This window comes from Cynocephalus volans, chromosome 1 (assembly GCF_027409185.1).
Source record: "Cynocephalus volans isolate mCynVol1 chromosome 1, mCynVol1.pri, whole genome shotgun sequence".
Classification (NCBI taxonomy): Eukaryota; Metazoa; Chordata; class Mammalia; order Dermoptera; family Cynocephalidae; genus Cynocephalus; species Cynocephalus volans.
Window position 1 is genome coordinate 180,628,988 of NC_084460.1, and position 24,469 is coordinate 180,653,456.

At 35.6% G+C, this 24,469-nt stretch overlaps 1 protein-coding gene across 2 annotated transcripts in view; it reads right to left on the reverse strand.

Moving 5' to 3' along the window:
- Window positions 1-761: 761 nt before the first annotated feature.
- Window positions 762-24,469, reverse strand: part of TMEM50B (transmembrane protein 50B) — a 36,872-nt gene continuing 13,164 nt past the window's right edge. Inside the window, exons 2-8 of one of the 2 annotated variants that reach the window (XM_063104944.1) lie at window positions 17,912-17,960; window positions 16,855-16,994; window positions 15,251-15,363; window positions 13,907-13,974; window positions 8,924-9,016; window positions 5,631-5,688; window positions 762-2,519 (exon numbers count right to left, since the gene is read on the reverse strand). In XM_063104944.1, coding sequence (XP_062961014.1) covers window positions 2,474-2,519; window positions 5,631-5,688; window positions 8,924-9,016; window positions 13,907-13,974; window positions 15,251-15,363; window positions 16,855-16,953 — 477 coding nt within the window. In that variant the 5' untranslated portion in view covers window positions 16,954-16,994; window positions 17,912-17,960 and the 3' untranslated portion in view covers window positions 762-2,473. Of the gene's footprint in view, window positions 2,520-5,630; window positions 5,689-8,923; window positions 9,017-13,906; window positions 13,975-15,250; window positions 15,364-16,854; window positions 16,995-17,911; window positions 17,961-24,469 lie in introns of those variants that run through there. The other variant, XM_063104952.1, reaches the window with a different exon arrangement.

Consider the following 24,469-nt stretch of genomic DNA (forward strand, 5'->3'; position numbering starts at 1 on the left):
AAGGAAAACCAATCTACAAAAATGACTCAAGTAAGTTCTACTTCAAGTAGTTCCTACTTCAATTTCTGATCTTTTCTGTCTGAATAGATGATGTAATGAAGAGATTGCTCTGAAATAACACAGGCTTAACTTGATTTCTTTTAACAAAAAAAAATCTGACTAATTGTTTAGAGTAGAATAAAATTAGCTTCAGATATTTCTCCCCCAGGGTTGCCTAACCGATTGTTACTTGAGATTAAAATGTCTAATCTAAAAGTAACCCTAAACTTTCAAACTTTAAACAGAATCAAAATGAGTATGATGACAGGGAAGTAAAAGAAGAACTGGGATAAATTCATACGACTGGCAGAGATTATTTGATATAAAGAAATCTAAAAAGGAGCAATGAAAAAAAAATGTTCCTGAGTTGACATTATGACTGAAAATCTTTCCAAGAGGGAAAATGTAGAGAATAGAGAATATGAATTCAATGCATCTGTCAAACACATTTGGGGTTCTTGAAAAAGTGGCCAAGTTACATGGTTTGATATCATCAATCTTTGTCTTCCAATTTCATTATGTTGATATACGTCAATGTCCTGTACAGAGGGAAAAAAAACCAACTATATAATGGAAAAACCTAGCCTCTGTTTTTTCATCTGCAGAAACACAAGGAATATAACAAGGCTCTTAGAAATAGAGTAATAAAACAGAATGCTCTGGTAACACTGGTCCACACACAAAAGACACTCAGATTCAACAGCCACTGAACCTGTGTAACAATGAGACCTTTATTGAGAGAATCACATGTATTTTTAAGTGATTACCAAGGATTCTATCCTTTCTAACTTACAATATCTGTAAGAGTGGAAACTAACATATCTCTCTTTTTTTTAATGAGGAAACAAACAGAGGAAATGAAATGATTTGTTTGTGATTAAAAAACAGCCACCATTTTCAGTCGGTCTTCAGGGATGCCCTTCACTGACCTTCACACTAGCATTCTACAAGTCTGAGTACATTATTTCTTCTCATTTTATAAACAGCTTATTTGATCAGATGTGCATGTGGAAAATAAAGAGCAAACCAATATTTATGGTTCATTTTCTCTAACAAACTTAATAATATTAAAATGTGTAAGTAATATTTATTCCAACAGGTTATGAGAGTGAAAACAATTTGTTGGAAGCAAGACAAAGCTTACTGCCATTTTGAGGGGAAAAAAAAAAGAAAGAAGTAATCAAACAAGAGGGCATCTAGACAAGGGCACAGCATTCCACAACTGCTTCATACTCTGTGCACAGTGAATCCTCTGAGAGAGAGAGAAGATACACCACATAAGTCTTGCATAAGAAGCTGCATATACAACCATGGTTATTCTGTCTTACAACAAAAGGCTCTACAAAATTCCTCTGGGGAAAGAAACACAACACAAAATCTGTATAACGAAGGAAAGCAAAAGTAGCAATAAGGCCCACAGGAATACACACAATGCAAAAACTGTATTTCAAATTCAAGAAGAGAAGTTTTTGACTGAGGTATGAACTTTCAAGTTGAAGGTGTATTTCACGGGAATGTTCACCCAAAGCTTTAGAACTAGAGCAAAAAGAGACTTGCAGTTTGTAATTAGTGGACAAAACACCTAATTTTCACTAGGCTTTAATGATTCCCTTCAGGAAGAAATGCTTTATCTTTAAACTAATTATTCCACTTTTTGTTATAAGGTTGACGCTTTTAAATTGTATTTGTCTCAAACTTGCTTGCTATTGAATTGCATAATGGCAGTCTGTCAAAAGATAACCCCAGTAGATAATTTAAGCTGCTTTTATGAGAAGCATGCTGTTGAACTGCCTTACAGTCTTTTTACCTTAGCCATAGAAAACTGAGTGTATTTGATCATGTATTATCCCTTCTCAAATAAAGTCATATTAGAGGAAATCTTTTTAAAAGAGGCTTCCAAACTAGTCCTTCAGGCATTTAAAAAATCTTTATATAAAAGTCCATTTCTTTAATACATAAGAACAAACATTTTCCTTTTTAAAAAGTCTCATTTTTAAGCCAAAATAAATTACAACTTGCTGAAATACCTTCTTTAATGGCTCAGTGCTTATTCCAGATATATGGAGCTATCTATATTTTTTGCACATCTTTAGAAATTAAAGGTACTAAAACAGAGTAGTTACCTCTAAAATGACATGATGATACAACCCTGGCTCAGGAAACAGATCAAACTTTAAATCTCAGGAATAAAAAACTGATATTCATCATCCAATCTATATAGTTTTATATTATGTACATATTAACAGTCTATTCAATGAAAAAAAGGACAAAAGTTTCATAAAATTATTTCGAAACTCAGAGCATAAAAATGTAAAGAAACAAAACATTCAACATACAATCTATTCCATTTGGCAATGTGTAAATTATACTGAAAGATAAAAACTTATCTACAAATAGAATATAACAAAAGGAAAATGTGATTTAAGGAGCAATCTCAGGTCCAGAGCTCTTCAGTTCTTCCAAATTTGTAGATCAGAGTGCTAGAAAGATATGTAAACAAATCATGAGGAAAACAGCATATGGACAAGCAACACAGAATTCATTTTCTATATATACTTTAACAGGTATCTCACTAATCCCTTTGGATCAATTTCTAAAATTAAATAAGAGCATGGTGCTGTTGGTCTGAATTTGCTTATTTTGTAAAGCAGTTTGTTAACCATGATGGCTGAGCTTAATTGGAAAGTTATTACACAGGAAATTTGTAAGGAAAACAGACATTTCTCATAGTGGCAGGCATTAAGGGCATTTTACATCTCTAGGAATCTACGAGCTATAATCACTGAAGCATCCTAAAACAGACAATACTGCAATTCTCAGCTCCTCTAACAAATAATCATTGTGCACTGAGTACTGGCAATGCACCAGGTACCTGGCTACATGCTGGGATGTGACTATGAGTCAAAATGGACAAATTAGCTCCCTAATGGAGCTGAGAGTCTAACGAGGGAGACAACCAAATAAATATACACTTCCAACTACAAAAAAATGCTATAAAGGAGAGGCACACGGTATCGTAAGAGTGAAATATAGGATCTGGCCTATTTGGAGAGACAGAGAAAGGTTTTCTTGAGGAAGTGGTGACTGACCCAAGTTCCAAAAGAAGAGTGGGAATTATCTCAGCAAAGTGGGGAAGGGAAGGAGGAGGGAGGAGCAGAGAGATGAAACACTCTGGGACCACGAGTTGAGTTGTAGGCATGTAGAATGTTGGATCTGAAACGTCAGTAACCCAGGAAGGGATGTTAAGTAGGATTCTGGATACATGGTTTAGACCTGGAAAGAGACATCTGTGAATCACCAGCATCAAAGCAAAAATTAAAGTCCTAAGCATAAGTAAGCTCACTTAAGGAGAGAAAAATAATGAGAAGAGAAGGCCTAGAACATAGCCTTAAGAAACTTGAAAAGGTAGTGGCCTGGGAGTGAAGGATCAGCTTGCAAAGGAAACAGAGAAGTGGCCAGAGAAGTAGGAAAGGCTGCACCTTGGGGCTTAGAACCGGCCCATCCCCTAGAAAATACGCAGGTTGGCCTGATAACTGGCCAGCCTCTGGGCAGAGCACATAGTTAATACAGCTGTCACTATCCTCCTGAGCACAGGCCTCAATGCATACAGTGTTTCCGTTCATCCAACTGTCATTTATGTGGGTTCATTTACCACCACAAAGGGCTGAATCTAAATATAAATTTAATCTCTAAATGTTGCTGAAAATTTTTTCATGAAAACTTACTGTACTCCCAGAAGGCTTTGGTCACATGCCAAGAAATACAATCACAAGAAAGCAGAAACTGTCAAACATCTTTCAAAACCAGGAGTGTCCAGACCACAGTGCAATATGAGGAAACTGAGGCAGAGCATGGCAGTCTCCCTGAGTTTTGAGAATTTGGGGAGATCAAAGCAGCTGGAGTTTGCAAGAAAGAGTACAGACAGCTACATAGAAGAAGCCCTGAGATCCACAAGGGGTGCCCCTTGAGTCTCAGCTGAACACTGATCAGTCTGTACATGTGAGGGAACTACCCAAGGCAAAGAAAGAACAGTTCCCAGAGCTCCCACAGGCTGGAAAGAGTTCACATTCTAACAAGCAGAGTGGAGAACCTCAGACTATATGGAGCAACAGGAAGAATACGCAAAGGGTATTATTGCCTCAGAAGGGGGGCAAACTAGTCCTAGACTAAAACTGCTCTGGTCCTCTCTAACAAAGCTTAAAAACAAGACTCAAAAGGATCAAAATGTTTCCAAGTGATCTAACCGCATCCCAGAACAAAGCTCAAAAATGTTAAAAGGAATACCAAAAAATCCAGCCCAACAAATTGCATGCAAAGCAGCAAATAGGGGACAACAGATTCAAAATGAAGAGTAAACAGAAGCAGAAATAATCAACAGAAACAAACCTAGAAATAATACAATTAGACAAAGACAGTGAAACAGTTCTAAACATCATATGTTCAAGAAGGTAGAGAAAATCATGAGCATGTTAAGGACAGACATGGAAAACATAAAAAAAGATTCAAATCAAGCTTCTAGAAATGCAGAAACACACCGGCTGGGATTAGTAGTAGATTAGATTTTGCAGAAGCAGAGATAAGTGAATTTAAAGATTCAACAATAGAAACTATCCAAACTGAAACAAAGAGAGAAAAAGAAAAACAAACAAACAAACAACTGAGCACTAGCTGAGGGACAACTTTAAGCAGACTAATATACATGTAATTGGAATCCCAGAAGGAGGGCGGGGTGGACATAAAAAATATTTGAAGAAATAATGGCAAGAAAGAGTCCAAATTTGATGAAAACTATAAACCCACAGATCCAAGAAACTCAATGAACCCCAGGTACAAGAAATATGATGAAAACTACACCACGGTACATCATAATCAAATTGCTTAAAACCAGTGACAAAAACAAAATTCTTTGAGGCTTAGATCTTACTTAATGATTTGGAGGAGAGATATATTTTATAAATGGATACCGAAAATACTCAAGCTTGACATTAAAAGACATTCATTCTGAAAAGCATAGAATATGGGTTTTTTATTTTGGTGGCTTTTTAGAAGTCTACCCCTAAAAAAACTTTTTTAAATATTGTTTTATTTTTATATTTACTTTATCTTAAAAACTTAATCAGAAAACTCAATTCCTCAACAGTTTTGTATATAACATGCATACTATATATTAATTCTGATTTTTGTTTTTCCTTTTTTTAATAAAGGTACCTGATATGGTTTTTTAACAAAGCACAAGCTATGGAAGCAGAAGTCTGAGTTCAAATCCCAACTCTGTATTTACTAGCTGGGTGTCCTTAGGTAAACTCTGAGCCTTATTCACCTATAAAATGGCAATAATACCTGACATATATTTAAGATAGTGAACTGGTAACAAGGTAACACATATAAAGCATCCGGCTGAGGTCCTGGCACACAGTAGGACCCATAATTAAAAGGCTCTTATGTAACAGTGGAATTTTCACCTTTTAAAAGAAGTTCTATCCATTATAACTGATCCAAGGAATTTAGATGTGTTCCATATATGCTGCTCTTATAATAAAGTTGACATTTCTGTAAATGTTATAGTGTGGTTAAGAAATTAGGCAACTTACCTAAAAAATATAAGTGCATTTTGGAAAAACACAGCTAGTCCTGGATAAACATCAGTATCTGCACACACAAAGTAAAATAGATTAGAAGATTACAAAGACAAACAGCAGTAACAAAGTATTTGTGCCATTCATAATGACATGCTCTGTATAATATACTGCGAATATTCATTAACTCTAAGACATCTATAATAAAATAAGAAAATGCCAATTTCATTCTCCCAAAACATAGGATTGCTCCTACTCTGGATATGATTCAATGAGCTTATCAAGTTTTCTTTTTGTCTAAAGTAATTGCTATGGTTCTAGCTTCATCAAAACTGCTGAGGAAACAGCAGCTTGTCCCTTTGCCTCCAATGGCAAACATAGAAATACAAAATGTTAGAAAGATACAAATTAAATTCCTGATCATCGAATAGTCTGTTAACTTATTCTCTCTCATGAATTCAGGAGTTTTATTGTGCAAACGTGAGATATAAAAAGTATCACTGCAATTGATCACCATGCTCTTTCACTGAATCTACAGTGGAGGAAATGGTTACTATCTTCATAGGAAGAGAAAAGAAAAAATGAGAAACTACTTAAATTTTGGTGGATAATTAACTTTTGTAAAACTATAAATGTTGATTAAAAATAGTGGGCAGGATGAGGAAACTGGTTCAATTTTTTAGCTGTTGATACCATAGCAAACAATACAGCAGTGTGGTTAAGAGCTCCAAGTTTGAGACAGACCCTGGGTGTGAATCCTAATTCTATCAGTGACTAAATATATGACCTGGGACAAATTATTTAACCTCAATATGTTTTAGTTTCCTCACCTGTAAAATGGTCATTTTAACAGCAACTACTCCACAGAATTTAAGAATTAAATGAGTGACTATGTGTAGTGCTTAGAATAGTACCTAGCCCGTAAAGTGGTATATAAATGTTAGCTGCTATAATGAATATTAATAGTTCAAGAAAATCTGTAGAGTAAAAGATTTGAAATACGTGAAATAAAAGCATATTCACTTTACAAACAGAAAAGTATATATAATGAACAATGCTGTTGAAATAGAAAGACGAGATCCATAACTGAGAAATTTCTCAGTATGTACTAGTTCTTTAGAGATTAAGATATAATCAATAAGTATACAACCTTTACAAACAATACTTCCCTACACATCTTACAGGAATGATCATTTATTCCTATTTTCACTATAGAAACTGTAAAATTTCATGTGTGGGTTCAAGTAACTGTTAAATAAGCAGGAGATTATTAGCCTGAGGTTATTGCCCTACTTTGAGTTCCTAATGACAAACCAAAACCTAATATAGTACATAAACAAACTGAAACGTATCTTGGGAATATCGTTTTTGTAACAAATGGCTGGGTTTCAGCCAATCACAAATAGCTGAACTTCAACAGCCAATTACAGTCAGCCAGCTGATCAGACCATGTCCAGTCCAAACACAGCAAATGCCTTAGCTGTAGCCAAATCAAAAGACTTCTCTACTTTACTTCATGATCAACCTATAAAAGCTAACACTGTTGGGTACAGCTCTCTGTACCTCTTCTGGTTCTGAGTGCTGCCTAATTCATGAATTGTTCTTTGCTCAAATAAACTGTTCAAGTAATATCTCTAAATTTTTCTTTTAACATAACTATGCAGGCTTTACAAGGAAATCAGTATTAGCAGCCCATTCTTCTTACAGTCAGGGATAAAATGAGCTTAAAATACACTTTCCTATATGATCCAATTTATGTGAAATAGGCTGATCTATAGAGGCAGAAAGTGCACTAGTGGTTGCCTAGGGCTGAGGGAGAGGGGTGATGGGGAATGACTGCTAATGGGTATGAGATTTCTTTTTGGGGTGATAAAAATGTTCTAAAACTGGATTGTGGTGATGGTGGCACAACTCTGTGAATATACTAAAAACATTCAATTGTACACTTTAAATGGGTGAATTACATGGTATGTAAATTACATCTCAATAAAGCTGTTTTTAAAAAGCACCTTCCTTCAGATGAGCTTCATTTCATACTAGAACCGTGTGCTCTATTAATATTTTTAATTGACTAAAATAACAAATTTTAGATATATTTGGTGGGCAATGTTATTTAAACATTAGCCAACCACTGTCCTGTTGCACTCTGTCTCATTTTGTGCCAAGTGAAAGACAAAAGAAAGACAAAGGTATTCCAAAGATCTCAAACCAGTAAAACTGTGAGAATTAAGAAATCCTGTCAAAAGTATTTATAAATTAGCTGTGGGTCAGAACAAGGAGATGTGACAGTTAAGCAAAGAAGAGTGACAAAGAAATTTCAGAAGTTAGCAGGGTCAGAAGATGAATAAATGGCATTCTCTGAAACTGACTCCTATCTTTGGAGTGATAGACAACAGCCAGTGAAAAACGGTCTTCCAATGCTTCCAGAGGCACTGTTGTGACCGGTTCTGCTTTTCAACCAAACCCTGGATGAAAAGCTATGGTGCGTGGCACAACTGGAAAACTCAGAATGGTACAATAAGAGCTCATTCCACTGCATCAATTGTTTCTGCATGAAGGGTACACATATGTCTTCAGTACTGCCCTTAAAAATTCCCTTGTACCTATGACTGACAAATTACAAGATAGAGTTGTAGAGAAGAAATGCTGGTGGAAAGAAAGAGACCCGGGTCCACACCCCTCACTGAAATCCTTGGGACAAGGTATGTATGTTTTGGAATTCAGAAATTTTCAGATGTAAAAACAGTAACACATAACATATATATTACATAAACCCCAGCTGGGTCTGTACCAGCACATCCCATAATCAAATACATTAACATTCATTCCTTCAATAAAATATTTGAATACTTCCACATAAATTCCATGTCAATTTAGGTCAGGTTTTGCTGCCAAACTGGCTATGAAAGACTTCATTTTCAGCATTTTGTGGATTTTAAAATTGTGTATAAGGAATATAGACCTGTGTATATAGACCTGTACTGGTTTCTCACTTTTACCACAGCAGCTCTCAGTAAAATGGTCTCTAGTAGAAGAGCCTGGCTGTCCAAGGTGAGGAAGGAAATCAGAATCTCTAGAGATGTCTGAGAGGTACAGGCTTTGTCAGTGGCTTGGATTTCCTAACCAGTAGTGCATTCAGTGACACCCTCAACAAGCTTTATTAAACAACTCGTGTATCTTCACACCAAGTAATATCTTCAAATTAACTGAGTAATTACATTAAATTTTACTCCAGGTGGAGTCAACAGACTAAGCAAAATATAAAAGACATCTGAATCTGTTCTATGAAATAAAGGAGAAATACATACTTTGGGTAACATATGCACCAAAAAGAATCCACATGGAAGCAATAAGTGACCCAAACATCAACATGAAACCAATGAAGAGCCAAACTCGAGCACCTGTGTGGAGAACAGACTGTATGATTTTGCTCATTTTTGCAGCTCTATAATGTCTTAGGAATACATAACTCTAGAAACATTGTTAACATAATATATATTATGCATATTAAAAATAGTCACATATTTATATAAATCTGCTACAATATTTAATTGAATGAAGATAAAAAAAAAAAAAAAAAAAAAAAAACTAAACGAAGTTAAACCATACCTGGAAAGGGAAAAAGAAGGAAAGTTACCCTTTTACTGGCTAGAGAAACTCATACCTGAGTAAGGTAAACTAGGCAAGCCTCATTAGTAATTATTTGACTAAATTGATTAATTAAAATCTAACTGGAAAAATAAATAAATAAATAAAATAAAATAAAATCTAACTGAAAAATTACCCTCTAGTATATATCATGAAAGTAATTGCTCTATTAGAAGTAGCAAATGTGTCAAATAGCCATCAACACAGAGAAATGAGAGATTTCAAATGAATAAGGACCAATATGTTCCCTTTTAGTCAACGTTAAGCTTCTAAAATCACATCATTACTCAACATGGTGCAAACAGTGGCCATTCCTCAGGAGTACATTCAGCCTTTTTTATGGCTGAGGCAGCCCCCCTGTATCACATACCTTTGAAAAGTTCAAGGTCAGAAATATCTCTTCAACCCTCTATTGTATGAAATTCTATAATCTCAACAACATAATTATCTGGACACTCAAGTAGATTCAATACATTTTTAGGAAAGCAGGTTAACACTTGTGCCAGACCATGTTCACACGTATACTGACAGCCAATCGCCCTGTGGAAGGACCGGTGGAAAATAAAATCCTAGCCAATTTTCTCAATAGAAAACTAAATTTGCCTCAATTGCAGATATTATGTTACTAGTGAAAAGAGATACATATACTTTAGACACTAGATATGCAGGAAGCACTGATCAAAGATCAGCATGTTTAGAACAGCTGATGTTTGAGAGAAACAGGCCTCTAGAGTATCTAAATTTTAATTTCAAGAAATATACAGTAATGTTTCATTCCTTAGAGAAAGACAACTTGTAAGCTATATTTAATCACAGATTTTACCTAAAGTGAATATAAGGAACTATCAAAAATTATTCCAATTATTTTTCATCATGTCCTTTATATTTGGCCATATACATTAAACTTTATAATAAAACTAAACAAGAAAAAATTTGTTGAAAAATGACTATGCTTTTGTTTAGCAAAAAACAAAAGTATACCATTTTCCCTTTTTTGCTTTGTCTACAAGAAACCTCAGAGTTAAGGTTAATGAGCAGTTAAGAGCACCCACCCTGTCCCAGATTCTAAGTACAATAATGTTTCTTCTATCTTGTTCCTGTTCCTTTTTACAGTTTTATTATTTAACAGTCCCATTTACAGTATATTTATTATTTTGATGATACTTTCCTAAAAATTCTTCTGGGAATTAAACAGTTTACAAATAAATCATTTAAACAATATGAAAGTTTAGTGTAGCAATGCCTAAGCATGCCTATAAGACAGTTTGCTCTTAATTTTTGAAGCACCAGATAGGACTTGCACTATACGAACCACATATAAACTGTACTGTGAATTTTAACTGGGTAGGGATTAATCATGGAATAAAATGTAACAATCACTTAGTGAGGGTAAAAAGTATGGGCTTGGGAACCTGCAGACCAAAGGCAAATATAAATTCCACCTTTAAGCTAAAAAACTTTGGATAAACTGCAATAAAACTTTCTATAAAAAATAAATAGTAACACAGTCCACAGCAAAGTCTGTGGAATATTTTTGTGTGTGTGTGTGACTGGTAAGGGGATCGCAACCCTTGGCTCGGTGTGGTCTGCACCACGCTCAGCCAGCAAACACACCGGCCATCCCTATATAGGATCCAAACCCGCCGCCTTGGTGCTACCAGCGCCACACTCTCCCAAGTGAGCCACAGGGCCGGCCCTGTGGAATATTATTTAAAGACAAATCATCAAGTAAATTATTGTGTGCTCTGCAAATGCAGTGGATATGCAGTGGACGGGCACCCCCCCATCCCCAAAGTCATTAAAGCTTAATCCCCATTGTAATTGTTGAGGGTGGGAAATCCTATGATAGTAATTGAAAGGTGGGGCCTTAAAGAGGTTATTAGATTGTAGGGACCATGCCATAATGAATGGATTAATAATGGTGGTCAGGCGAGTGGTTCTGAGGGCTTTAAAAGGAGAGCATGTGAGAGTCTCTCTCTCTTCTTCTGCCATCTTGCAATGTGTTATCCTGTGTTGCTGACGCCACCACCAAAGACCCTCAGCAGATGTGTTCCCTGGACTTTGGACTTCCCAACCTCCAAAACTGTAAGCAATAAATTTCATTATCTTATAATAATGTTCCAGGTATACTGTTATAAGCAACAGAAATGGACTAATACAACAAACAACACTGTCACCTGCTAATACATGCTTACCCTCTCTCACTCCTGACATTACTGCTGAGGCTGGGGCACAGGATATGCTAAAAAGTGAGCATGCCTGCACGCGCACACACACTGTGTACTTTTTAACTTCAGATCATCTGTCATTTGTCACTATACACTCCTCCCCAATTCTCCATGGACCCCAGTAGAAGTGAGGTTATAAATATCTACATCAGCATTTAAAGCACCTGGTGGGAGAGAAAACTAGGCTTTTCCGTAACTCTTTTATTTGGTTTAAATGTTATGATACTGTACGATTCCATTTATATGAAACTATAGAAAGGGCAAAACTACAGGAATAGAGAACAGATCTACGGTGGCCAGGAGGTGGGCAGAAGAGGATAACTACAAAGGGGTAAGATGGAACTTTTTAGAGTAATGGAAATGTTCTATATCCTGATTATAGTGGTAGTTCTGCAACGTATACATTTGTTAAAGCTCATCAAATTGTACACTTAAAATTGGTGAATTTTACTATACATAAATTTTACTCAATCAAGGTGACAAAAACAAAAAAAATATGGGACTAAACCCAAGAGACCAATTGGTTCTAGACTGGAAATAAGCACAAGGGCTGGAAGCATAGTCTCCAGAGCCAAGCTGAGGGTGTTCAATCTTAGCTCCAGATGCTCTGTGACTCTGGACAAGTTATGAATGCTCTCTGTGTTGGACTAAGCAGGACTAAAGCCATGTTGGGACCTAAAACCACATGGGTTCTAAAAGATTTTAAAAGGACACACTTTTTTCTTGACATGCATTTCTCTGAGTTCCCTCTCTTCCCGTGGTTATTTGATATTTTGAACCTTGGTTATGGGGCAAGATGACATTCCTTACATGAATGTAAAGCTGTTTTCCGGCCAGCCTAAAGCTGCAGACTTGCACGTACTACAGGGACCCTGAGATAACAGCAAAGATAGAAGCAGAAACCAGACAGAGTCTTGGCGAGACTTTGCACCTGAGACTTTGCATGAAGCCCTTGCTGCTCATTTGCCCCTCCCTCCTGCTTTTCACTTTCCCACATTCCATTTCCTCATCCCCCTCTTTAAAAACCCCTCAGTAGGGCCGGCCCATGGCTCACTCGGGAGAGTGTGGTACTGATAACACCAAGGCCCCGGGTTCAGATCCCATATAGGGATGGCCGGTTTGCTCACTGGCTGAGCGTGGGGCTGACAACACCAAGTCAAGGGTTAAGATCCCCTTACCGGTCATCTTTATAAAAATAAAAAAAAACCCTCAGTAAACCTAAGTCCTTGAGATGGCTTTAGCCTGGCCATTCTTCTTCAGGTTTACCGTGAGAGATGGCCTTAGCCTAACAGTTCTCCTCAGGTCACTTGTATTCCTGAATAAAAGCCGACTTCCATTTTCACCATTTGACTTTTGATTGGTTTGCTTGTGTCTGGGGGCAGGCAGCCGGACTTGTGAATTTGGTATCAATTTGAGGGAGACTCAGACAGGAGCTGAGTGTGCCCTGTAACATCCGTGTCTTAGTTCCTTCATCTAAAAATGGAGACAATAAGAGCACTTACTTCACAGGACTACTGTGACAAATGAGTTAATGTGTAAAGCCTTCAGGACAGTCTCTGGTACATACTAAGCATTCCACAAGTGTTTGCTATTCTTTTTTTTTAATTCAGGTTTTTAAAAAAATTTTAACATTTACTTGTACATATATTGGGGTACAGTGTGTTTTTTCAACATACGCATATACTGCACAATGATTCACTTAGGGTAGATAGCATAGTCCTGTACCAGTTAGTCCACCACTTCTCCTCCCTGATGTTATTCTTAATCATCCTTCAAAATTCCTCTCCCACCTACTCTAAATTTCTGACCCTAACCACAAATCACCCTCTCTGCTCCTGGAAGGTCGAAAACAGGACTGTGTAAAAGGCACAGGGCACTGAAATTCCACTAAAAACAAACTCCGCAATTCTAAGAAAATGTGTCATAATACGAATAAAAGAAAAATACTATTGGATGACAATTCAAAAGAATTCAAATTACAAAAAATAATTTATTTGTAGACAAACAACAAGTTTCTTCTAAACAATTTTGTTAGTCTGAGGGTGGCTACTCAGATAATCAGAACTGAATATGAAAAACACTGTCGTCCTAGGTTTGATCCCCTAATGTGTCCATTATTTTGCTGTTAGTAATCATGGTCAGCCATCTCATAAGCAACATTTTTAGTCAACATCTGGGATAAGAATAAATCCGTTATTAGCACTGGAAGAGTAACCTGGAGTCCAAGATCCATTGATTTTGAATAGTAACATTTTATCTATACCATGGACAGTACAAAATAACAAAAATAGTAATTTCTGGCAGTAACTTTAACTTTCTCAAGGATTTAAATAACACTAAAACTTGTGGCTTTGTTTTTTCTACTGATAAACCCCTATTTTGTCAGCACACATTAACAGCTCAAAGTGCCTTTACCTGTTCTTCCTAAACAGCCGCTTTCATAGCTGTCACCTCTCACCTGAGCATTGGACACAGCATTTATCCTAGAACAATATAAAATCAACCAATGAGCTTTCATACTCTGCTTTTTTAACTCTGTGTTAAAATAATCAGATATTTACATATAACTTAGAAAGGAAATAGATTCTTTCCTAACTAAAGTCAATATTTGAATAACTGAACTTATCAAAAATCCTAGTGGAAAGAAATGTTACATTAGTCTTACTTTCCTAAAGTACACCCAGAAAACTATTTTAAGAGATACCTATCACTTGTCTCCAGAGATTATAAAAGAGGGGCCAATTTTCTGACGTCTTTGCCAATTTTACATTTATATGTAAATGACTCAGTGTTAACTAATCCCATTTTAAATTATAATCAAGAGTTAAATCATTTCTCTTTGTGTTAAAAGTAAAGTGATTTTCTCTGTTCTGTTTCTTAAACTCAGAGAAAATTTAGTCTACGTATAATAAATAGGCCTACTTTATTCAGCTTCTCTTTCCATTTTTGTTAGAGCAAGTTGCATTAATTGGCAGCATGAATTCCTTTTCTTAGCAGCCTGAATGGATATAAGTAGTTCTGTTTTCCATAATATTATGTTTTATTAAACTCCTGACACTATAATCTTAATATTTAATATATTTTAAAAAATCATTAAAAGACATCCATGAAAAGCTTCCAAACTCTTTTATGACGTCAGATAACTGATAAACCTGAAAATGATTTAATAAAAAGAAAAAGCCTCAGACAATCTCATTTGAGGCCAATGCTGCCCCACCCCCACCCCCAAATATTAGCAAACACAGTCAAGGAGCACATTAAAAAAAAATAATACTCCATGGTAAAAGCTGAGTGCATTACAACATTCAAGGATGATTCACTACTAATAAATGTACAAATGTAACATATTTCATTAAATCTAAGATGCCACTGACTAAAATGCATCATTATCTTTTAATACTACCAAGAAAGAAAAAATGTTAACAATTATAATTCTAAGATATCATGGCTGTAAGATGCATCTTGATATTCAGAGATACTAAAAAGCAAAAACATATATCTTAGAGCTGACAAAACATGGTGATTAATTAGTTTAAATAATACAAGGAGAAAAACCACATGATAATCTTTAGAGGCTAAAAATATATTTGATTAAATTCAATACTCATTCTTGGCCAAAAAAAAAAATCTTAATATAATGGGAATATATATTTATCATGTTAAAGAAGAATCATGAATTAAATAGTTACTCAAGAAAGCATTGAGGGAAAAATATTCTCAGAAAAATAATCTTGACTTGAGAACTACCTTCATACTTACATGAAGAAAGCCAATGTGGAAAACACACCACATGTGTGAAAGGCATGGTTCAACTGTTCTGGCTTAGGATATACCACAGCTGCATCAATCATTATCCACCAACCTGTGAAAAACTTAAGAAACAGCTCAAGTCATTAAAACGCTAAAACTCTTGCTTAGCACAATACTTGCTGCTCTTAAACATTCTTTTCTTCCTACAGATCACATAAATAAAACATAAAATATTTCTACTTTGAACTTTGTATGCTGAAATATAAAAAAAGAATCCCTTGTTTACTTATTCTTTATAGCAGATAGGTGAACACAGCTAGTCAAATCTGTATAAGATTCTAAAGTTCTGTTCTCTCTGCAAGATAAAAAATTTTATTATTCAGGAATGGATTATCTGCTTCCTTCTACCACAATCAAATGCAGGAGAAATTCTCTTAACTAACTTCCAGTGCAACCAACTCCCTGATTACCTGGTGTGTTTCACTCTCTCTGAAGAACATTCCTTTTCAATACACCCAGGAACTTTTTGCTCCCATACACGAGTTGTATGCTTAACAAGAGTCAGTTGTCATGTCTCCCAAACTATTTAAGTTTGGTTTTAATTACATACTTTAATTAAATACTGTATAACTGAGCATATGTTTGTAAAATGTAATGTTTCTATGTAAACTAAAGGTAAAGTAGACAAGTTGCTCAAGAATTTCTTAGACAAATGAAGTGCAGGTGAGATGACCATAAAGAGCAAGAAAAACTGATAAACATCTAAAAGAATTCTGCATGCAGACTGCTTCACAATGATCTTCAGTTCCTACTCTGTTTTATTTTGTCTGGTTTTTCTATAGGACTTCGGGTGTAGAACTGTACATTAATTTTTAAAAAGTAAAAGGTTCTGAAATTTGCTTCAAAGAATGGAGCAGGGACAGGAAGTGGCTAATGAAATGATAAGCAAGATTGGCCATGATTTTCTTTTCTTTTTTGAAGGTGAATGACAGGTACATGGGATTAGGCGGGAAAGGAGATCTTTATACAATTCTCTCTACTTTTGCTTATATGCTGACATTTTCAATAATAAAAAGGTAAAAAAGAAAGAAACAATGGAAAGAAAATTAAGCAATAGTTTTCTCCACAAATGTCTTCCTCTTACATCTCTGCAGTGCTACAGCTGGAAAAATGGAGATGGTATCTCTTCCTAAGAACCACTGAAGAACTTTAGTTCTAATGCAGCCTAAGGTTGTTACTGCTGTCTACACATCCTGACCTTCAATGAATCACAAAAATAATTTTTGGTTACATCAAATTCTGAGACTTTGGGGATCTAAAAGTTCTTATACAGATTGTATCATTAAGTTAAAAATGCTCCTACCTATAATAATCATATTATCACCGGAACTGAAGTTTAACAAATGTATAAAGTCATTTAACAAATGTACAAAGTCAAATTAACTAAGGGCCTATGATACTCTTTCTAGTAATTGTATCTAGAACTCTGATAATTTTGTGTACAAAACATCAGTGAAATAAATAGTTCTCGAGAGGTACTCACAGTTCAAAGGAATCAACATTAATCTCAGGGCAAAAAAAGGAAGGATGATAACCAGGCCTTTTTCTCTTACCAATATACCTGCTACCACAGAAGCCACGGCATTTCTTCTCTCACTCCAGTCAATACATTCACATTCCGGCCAACGGAAATTATCTAGGAAACCTGCCATTTTTACCCCTTAAGTATGGATTTTTCATTAAATACTGTAACCTAACAATAAAAAGGCAAAAAAAAAAAAAATCAATCTAAGAAATGTTTTTAAGCAGGGAAATATGTTATTCCTTTCTTAAAGCTTTAAACATGAATTAGGTCCTATTCTTTTATAGTTAGGAAGCAAAATTCAATACTTCAATAAGTACCTATTGAGATGTATGTAGAATAGTGCTAGAACATAAAGGGGAGCTTCCTATTTGCTAAATTAGCATTGTGGTTTTGAAACATGCCTGTAAATTCTTTAACATTCTCCCATTCAGAGGTGGATTCATGTCCTTCCCCTTGAATTTGGGTCAACAATAAAGACTGGTTGACCAAAGGAGTAGAAGTGATGTTATATTACTTCTCCCACACAACTTCCATGATTAGGTCATAGAACACAATGCAGCTTCTGCCTGTTTCTCTGGAACGCTAATGCTAGAGTCCTGAGTCACCATGTTAAAAATGCAAGCCTACAATGTTGTGAAGAGACCATGAATAGGTGTTCTAGACCACAGTTCCAGTTGAGGTCTCAGCCAACAGCTATCATCAACTGCCAGACAAGTGAATAAAGACACTTTTAGGTGACTGCTGTCCTAGCTGTAGCATCACCCCCAAACTTTGAGCCTTCCCAGGAGAAATGCCAGATATATGGAGCAGAGGTACAGCATCCTGGCTGCACACTTTCCAAATTCCTGACTCACAGAATCCAATAAGCATAATAAAATGGCTGGTTTAAGCCACCAGTTTGGGAGTTAATCTGTAATGCAGCAATAGATAACTGGAAGGAGAGAAATCACATGCATAAAGAACTATGAGAGTGTAATATATGGGAATTTTTAGAAACAAAGAGATTATGTCCAGATTAGGTAATTCACAGCCACTATACATACATTCTAGAAGGAAAACAAAACAAAACAAAACAAAACACCTACTTGAAAGCACAGGAGAGCGCTGAAAAGCAGGCAGAAGGAAATTTGACTCCTGAAAGAAGAAAACACAGTTAGTGCAATCCACTTTTATATAGCTTTTCACCTAAGGAACCCCCAGTCCCTGACCTCCCACTCCCAGCCCAGGAAAACCCAAGCAAAAAGCTACAGTCTTATTAGCTTGAGATGTCAGATGATAAAATTCAGAACTATCAGAGCAGTTGGAAATTAAGGGGGAAAATCCCAGGAAGGGATGACTCATGAGAGCAAGCCCCAAGCACTTTAATATTAAACTCCCTTTAAATACATGGCTAACTGCTGTACAGCACATGCATGGAGAAGACTCCAAGGAACCCAGCATAAAAAAAAATAGCTGGAAAGCTAAAAGAATTGAGCTGAGATTTCAGCCGCTGCCCACTACAAGGAAGATATTTTGGAGTTTGAGTTCCACCAAGTCAGAGAGGAATAGTAAACACCATGGGATTTCCAGACAAATTCTAACAAAGTATAAAGCCAAGTCTCCACAATTTCAAGATTATCAGCCAATTTAACTACTTGTTACAGCAAAAAGCAATGCTCTTCAGATGAAGATACCTGAATCCAGAGTTTTCTAATGTAGTATTCACAATGTCCACTATACAGTAAAAAATTACTAGACATAAAAAAAGTTTAAAATGTGATCTATTTTTCAGGAGGAAAAGAGCAGTCCATAGGAACAGACCCCCCAAATGACTCAGATATTGAAATCGGCAGACAAGGACTTTAAAGATGCCATTATAATTACATCCAAGGACCTAAAGAAAAACATGGTCAGAATAACGGAACCAATGAAAATCTCAGTTGCAAAAGGGAAACTATTTTTCAAAAAAAACCAAATGTAAATTCCAGAACTGAAAATTACAATATTTCAATTTATAGTTTCACTGAAAAGGCTCAAAAGCATATTAAAGACAGTAGAAGAAAAGAACAGTAAACTTAAAGAAGATGTTTATTAAAAAATCCAATCCAGAAAACAGGGATTTTAAAAAAGGTTGGGGAAAAAAAAGTGAATAGAACCTCTATGACATGAGGAACATTAAGTGGTCTAACATATGTGGAACTGAAGTCCCAGAAAAAGAAGAAACAGAATGAGGGAGAGAAAAATATTTAAGGAAATAATGGCTGTACATTTCTGAAATTTGGTGAAAAATATTTGCTTACAAATCAAAGAAGCTCAGCAAACTCCAAGGAGGATAAATACAAAGAAAATATCATAACCAAACTTCAAAAGTTTCTGAAAAGAAACTCTTGAAGCAGTCTTAGGGAGAAATAATCAACACGTTACATACAGTGGTAGAACAATATGAATGACAGCTGACTTCTCACTGGAAGCAATGGAGGCCAGGAGACAGTGGAATGACATTTTTAAAAATGCTTTAAGACAAAAAAAAAAAAAAAAATCAATCCCAAATTCTATACCCAGTGAAAATATTCTTCAGGAATGAGGGTGACAGCAATTCTACTCCTATCTACCTATCCAAAAGAAATAACACTACAAAAAATATTTGTACATAAATGTTCATAGCAGCATAACTTATAAAAGCCAAAGAGTGGAAGCAACCCAACATATATCAACTGATGGTTAGAGTGTGGTATAACTATACAATGGAACACAAACTCAGCAATAAAAAGGAATGAAGTACTGATAGATGCTATAACATGGATGAACCTCAAAAACACGTTAAGTGAAAGACAAAAGATTACATATTGTATGATTCTATTTACATGAAATGTACATAATAGGAGAATCTATAGACAGAAAGTAGATTACTGGTTGCCCAGGGGTAGGGGGTAGGAAGACAGGGAGTAACTGCTAAAGGGCACAAGTTTCTAAAATTAGATTGTGGCAATGACTGCACAGCTCTGTAAATATACTAAATATCATCGAACTGTACACTTACAACAGGTGAATGTTATAGCATATATATTGTATCCCAATAAACCTGTTTTTATTTATTTAAAATAAAGATATTTTCAGGTAGACAAAAACGTGGATAATTCATCACCAGACCTGCACTAAAAGAAATGCTAAAGGGAATTCTTCAGGCTAAAATGAAATGACACCAGAGGAAAGTCAGATCTACAAGAAGGAATGATGAGTACCAGAAATATGTGGGTAAATAATAAAAGACTATCTTTTATTCTCTTTACTTAAAAGACAACCACTTAAAACAAAAATTATAACACTGTTTGCAAAGATAAATTTATTTCTAAACAGTATGTCAGTTACATTTTTGAATAATATGTGTAAGTGTGGTTTTAGGTGAAATACTTCTAAATTTAAAGTGATGGGTCCAACTGTTAATCTGAAAAAAGTACAATAAATATACTACAGAAGGTCCAAACACTGGAAACACAGACTGGGAGACAATATTTGCAAAACAAATACATGGCAAAGACTTGCCTCTAGAATATATAAAGAATTCCTAAACATAAACGATAAACAGATAAACAAAATATAGGCAATAAAAAGTGTGCAAAAGACTTAATCAATAAACACTTAGAAAGGTATGCAAAATCATTAGTCATCGGGGAAATGAAAACTAATAAAACACTATCTCACATCCACTAGAACAGCTAAAATTGAAAAGACTGACAAGTGGAACTCTCACATATTTCTGGTGGCAGTTTTTTATGAAGTTAAAAATAAACCTCCCTATAACCCAGCAATTCCATTCCTAGGTATTTTCCCAAAGGAAATAAAAACACATGTCCACAACCAAAAAGATTAGTATTTGAAATTTTATAAAAGTTTTATTCATAATGGCCCAGTACTGAAACCTAAATGTTCATCAATAGAAGAATGGATAAATGAATTATATCTGTTTATACAATGGAATAGTACTCATCAATAGAAAAGAATAAACCAATACAAATAACCACACAGAAAAAAAATCTCAAAAAAATGATTTGAATAAAAGAAGGCAGACACAAAAGAGTATATACTATATGATTCCATTTAAATGAAGCTTAAGAAGAGATAAAATTAATCAAATGGTCACAGAAATCAAAACACTGGTTACCTAAAGGGGGTGAGGAGTGACGAGAAGGAACTTTTTGGGGTGATGAAATGTTCTATATCTTGATTGGGGTAGTGGTTATGCAGGTACATAACAATTATCTAGTCACTGAAGTGTACACTTAAGATCTGTATATTCTACAGCATGTACGTTTTATCAAAAACGGTTTTAAAAATTTTGTCATTTAGATATGCTATATAGCTACACTAAAGTCTTACTCTGAATACAACATGGAAAGATTTTATCAAGATATTCTGGAGACGTGTTGGTAAATTGTTAGGAAATATTAAATATTTACGGGTTAAAAGCAAGTATAAGAAAGGCCATCATGAGTTTACGACAACGCCTGAAGATCAAAACAGTAAAATTCATTTCCCATATGAAATTCATTATAAAATTCATTTTCCATATATTAACCTATTTTAATTAGTTCTGCAAGCAGAAAATATATAACTATTTCCATATGTAAGAACCCAAATGCCCCAAGGGATCACACCCTGATCACATAAGCCCTTCTCGGCCACACCCCATCATGGCACTGGTTGCCCTTCTCTTCGGTATTCTCCTTCCCACCGGCGCGAATCGCACACCAATCAGCTCACCCCCCAAGCCCCATGCGGTATGCTAAGTAGGGATTGTATTTTAAGCCAATCAGCTTTCCCTTAAAACCCTATATATGTGTGTGTGTGTGCTGCCTAATAAACGAGCTCTCTCTGGTGGATCGTCAACTGGTGTAGACTCGTCCTTTCACCATACACTGATTTATGAAATAAGTCAGGGTCTCCTCCTTCCTGGGGTTTAAGTTAGGTGGGTCAGTTATGGAGTGGGGCAAAAGAAACATCAAAACAAATTTATACAAATAACAGCTATGGAGTAAATGCACAGGATCCAAACAGAGCATAAAAGGAAGACCTATTTTAGAATGGTGGTCAGGGAAAACCTCTCTGAAGAGGTAAAATTTGCTAAAATATAAAAACCTACTGAAATTTATAAGCTGAGTAAAGGTAATCAGATTAAGGAGAAGAGAAAGAGGTACAGCAGGGAAAGAGAAAATTACACACAAAGTACCTATGTCCCTTTGGTACCAGCAAGGAAGAATTAGATGGTACGAAAGACAGTCAGAATAAAGTAAGTCAGTGGAGCAAGTGGCTTGGAATAAAGTTGAAGAAAGACATGTAAGGGCTGGATCACATTAAGGATTAATGTGGACCTCATTTAAGGATTTTTAAAAACTGAGTTGTAAAGGGAAAGCCAACTGAAGAAGTTTAAGGAGAAGAGGGGCCAAGATACCTAGAGCCCAGTCACTGTTGTAAACATTTAGGAGGGGAAAGTGAGGGGAAAGGGCTCCTACACTAAAAACACTCTCAACTGGGAAGATCAACTTTCCATGAGGGCTTTTATGGATGTTTACCAAAGGTTAAGACTATTTTATCATGCCACGCTTGATTTAGTGGAAACTGACAATACTAACCCTGGATCCCTTGCCTTAAAGTGGAAACGTACACAATATTTAATATAAAATAATAGGCTTTTGGACACTTAATGAAGGCAAAGAGTACTTAGATAAAAACTAAATGGCCAATAATAGAATGAATGTTTAAGCACAATAGTTTACTTAACCCAGTCATTTAAAATCTATTTTGAGGGCTGGCCATATAGCTGAGTTGGTTAGAGCATGGTGCTGATAACCAAGGTCAAGGGTTCAGATTCCCTTACCCACCAGCTGTCAAAAAAAAATCTATTTTTGAAAAACACTTAATGGCCTGAGTAATTGGTAATGACTAATATTAAGTGCAAAAAAGCAGGCCATAAAAGTACATCTATAGCATTATTTCCTTTTCAGAAAAAAGAACTAACAGTATTTGCATATAAACACACACATATATAAAAACACTGGAAAGACAAAGGACAGACACCAGTACTTTCATAACATTATTATGTGGGTAGCAAGCTCATGTGTTTGTTGTGCTTTTTGTTTATTTGTATATTTTCAAACGTTGCTGCACTGAGCATGAATTATGTTTTTTAAAATACAAAGTTTTTTAAAGTTCTTGTAATAACACAATGAACTTCCTTATTCTTCTTGCCTGTTGAGAAACCTCTTGTGTAATGTAATACATCTGTAACTGCTTTTAATAAACAAAAAAACTTGAGGTCAAAGAAATTATTCTCCCACAAAACTCACCCTGGTACCAATAAAAGAAAAAAAAATTACTGAACTGTAGAGGATTCATAAAGCAAATGTACTTCACAGGGCCTGGTGTTCCAAAGCCTTGCTGTTTCAAATAATGACCTTGCAAAGGACAAGAAATTTTCCCCAGGCTATTGAGTCTCTGTTGCAAGATAAGAATTGTAACACAGCAAGGTTGCTGGCTCAAAGACAGAAAAGTTACTAATTGATATGTAAAGTTACTAAAAAGCTGCTGGAAGGAAAAGGAATGTTTGCTAAATCAAGCCTTTGTTAGTGGATCACTTTTTTTTTTTTTTTTTTTTAAAGATGACCAGTGAGGGGATCTTAACCCTTGGCTTGGTGTTGTCGGCACCACACTCACCCAGTGAGCTAACCGGCCATCCCTATATGGGATCCGAACCCGTGGCCTTGGTGTTACCAGCACCACGGGCCAGCCCTGTTAGTGGATCACTTAATTGCCTAACAGAATGTCATCTGACTTGTTTTTACTGAATGTTACCAGCTTCTGTTGTTAAACTTGTTAAAACTATGTCTCTTCCTGTAACTTCCTGGGCTGGAGAATAAATGCAGAAGGAGAACCCCAATTCATGGTTAACTTCCCAAATGCAAGAAATGCCTCTTGCTTGAGGAAGTTCTGGGATATTAACCCCTTTCTGGGGCTTCTCACTGCTCAAAAGAGATGGGGTTTGAGTAATCTTTGGCGGCTCCATCATCCAGGGGAAAAGGGGTGACAAATCCGTGGGAGGCAAAGCAACACTGAACTGGACTAATGGATTACTGGTCTAACCCACAAGTCTTACAATACATTAGATAGCAATTATTCCTATTACTGAGAGAGGTAACACTTTATAAAAGGAAATAATAGTCCTTTTGACAGGGCATTTTAAGTGATTCAATTGTCAAAATTTCATTTCCAAGAAATCAGTTCAGGAAACCAAAGGACACTTGCAAAGAGCAAGAGGAGAAAATAACTACACATTTTTACGTACAAATAATGGTCTGAGCAATCACCACATGCATCAGAGTCGCAAATAACATCTAATTTGGAAATTCATCATTTAATCATTCCTCTAGAACACCATCTGTTTGTTCACCTATCTCCTCACTTGTCATTAAATGCTACTAGTGTTGAGCACTGAGCATATAAAAATGATTAATAAGACAATCAATGTAGAGAACAGTCTAGCTAGGTCAGAAGAACAAATAATTATAACTCAAATTACAATGTGTGCTATAATAAAAAAGTACTATAACAGAAATATGAAAAAAAGCATTATAGGACACTAGTTGACAGAAAGGGTTGAGAGAAGTTCA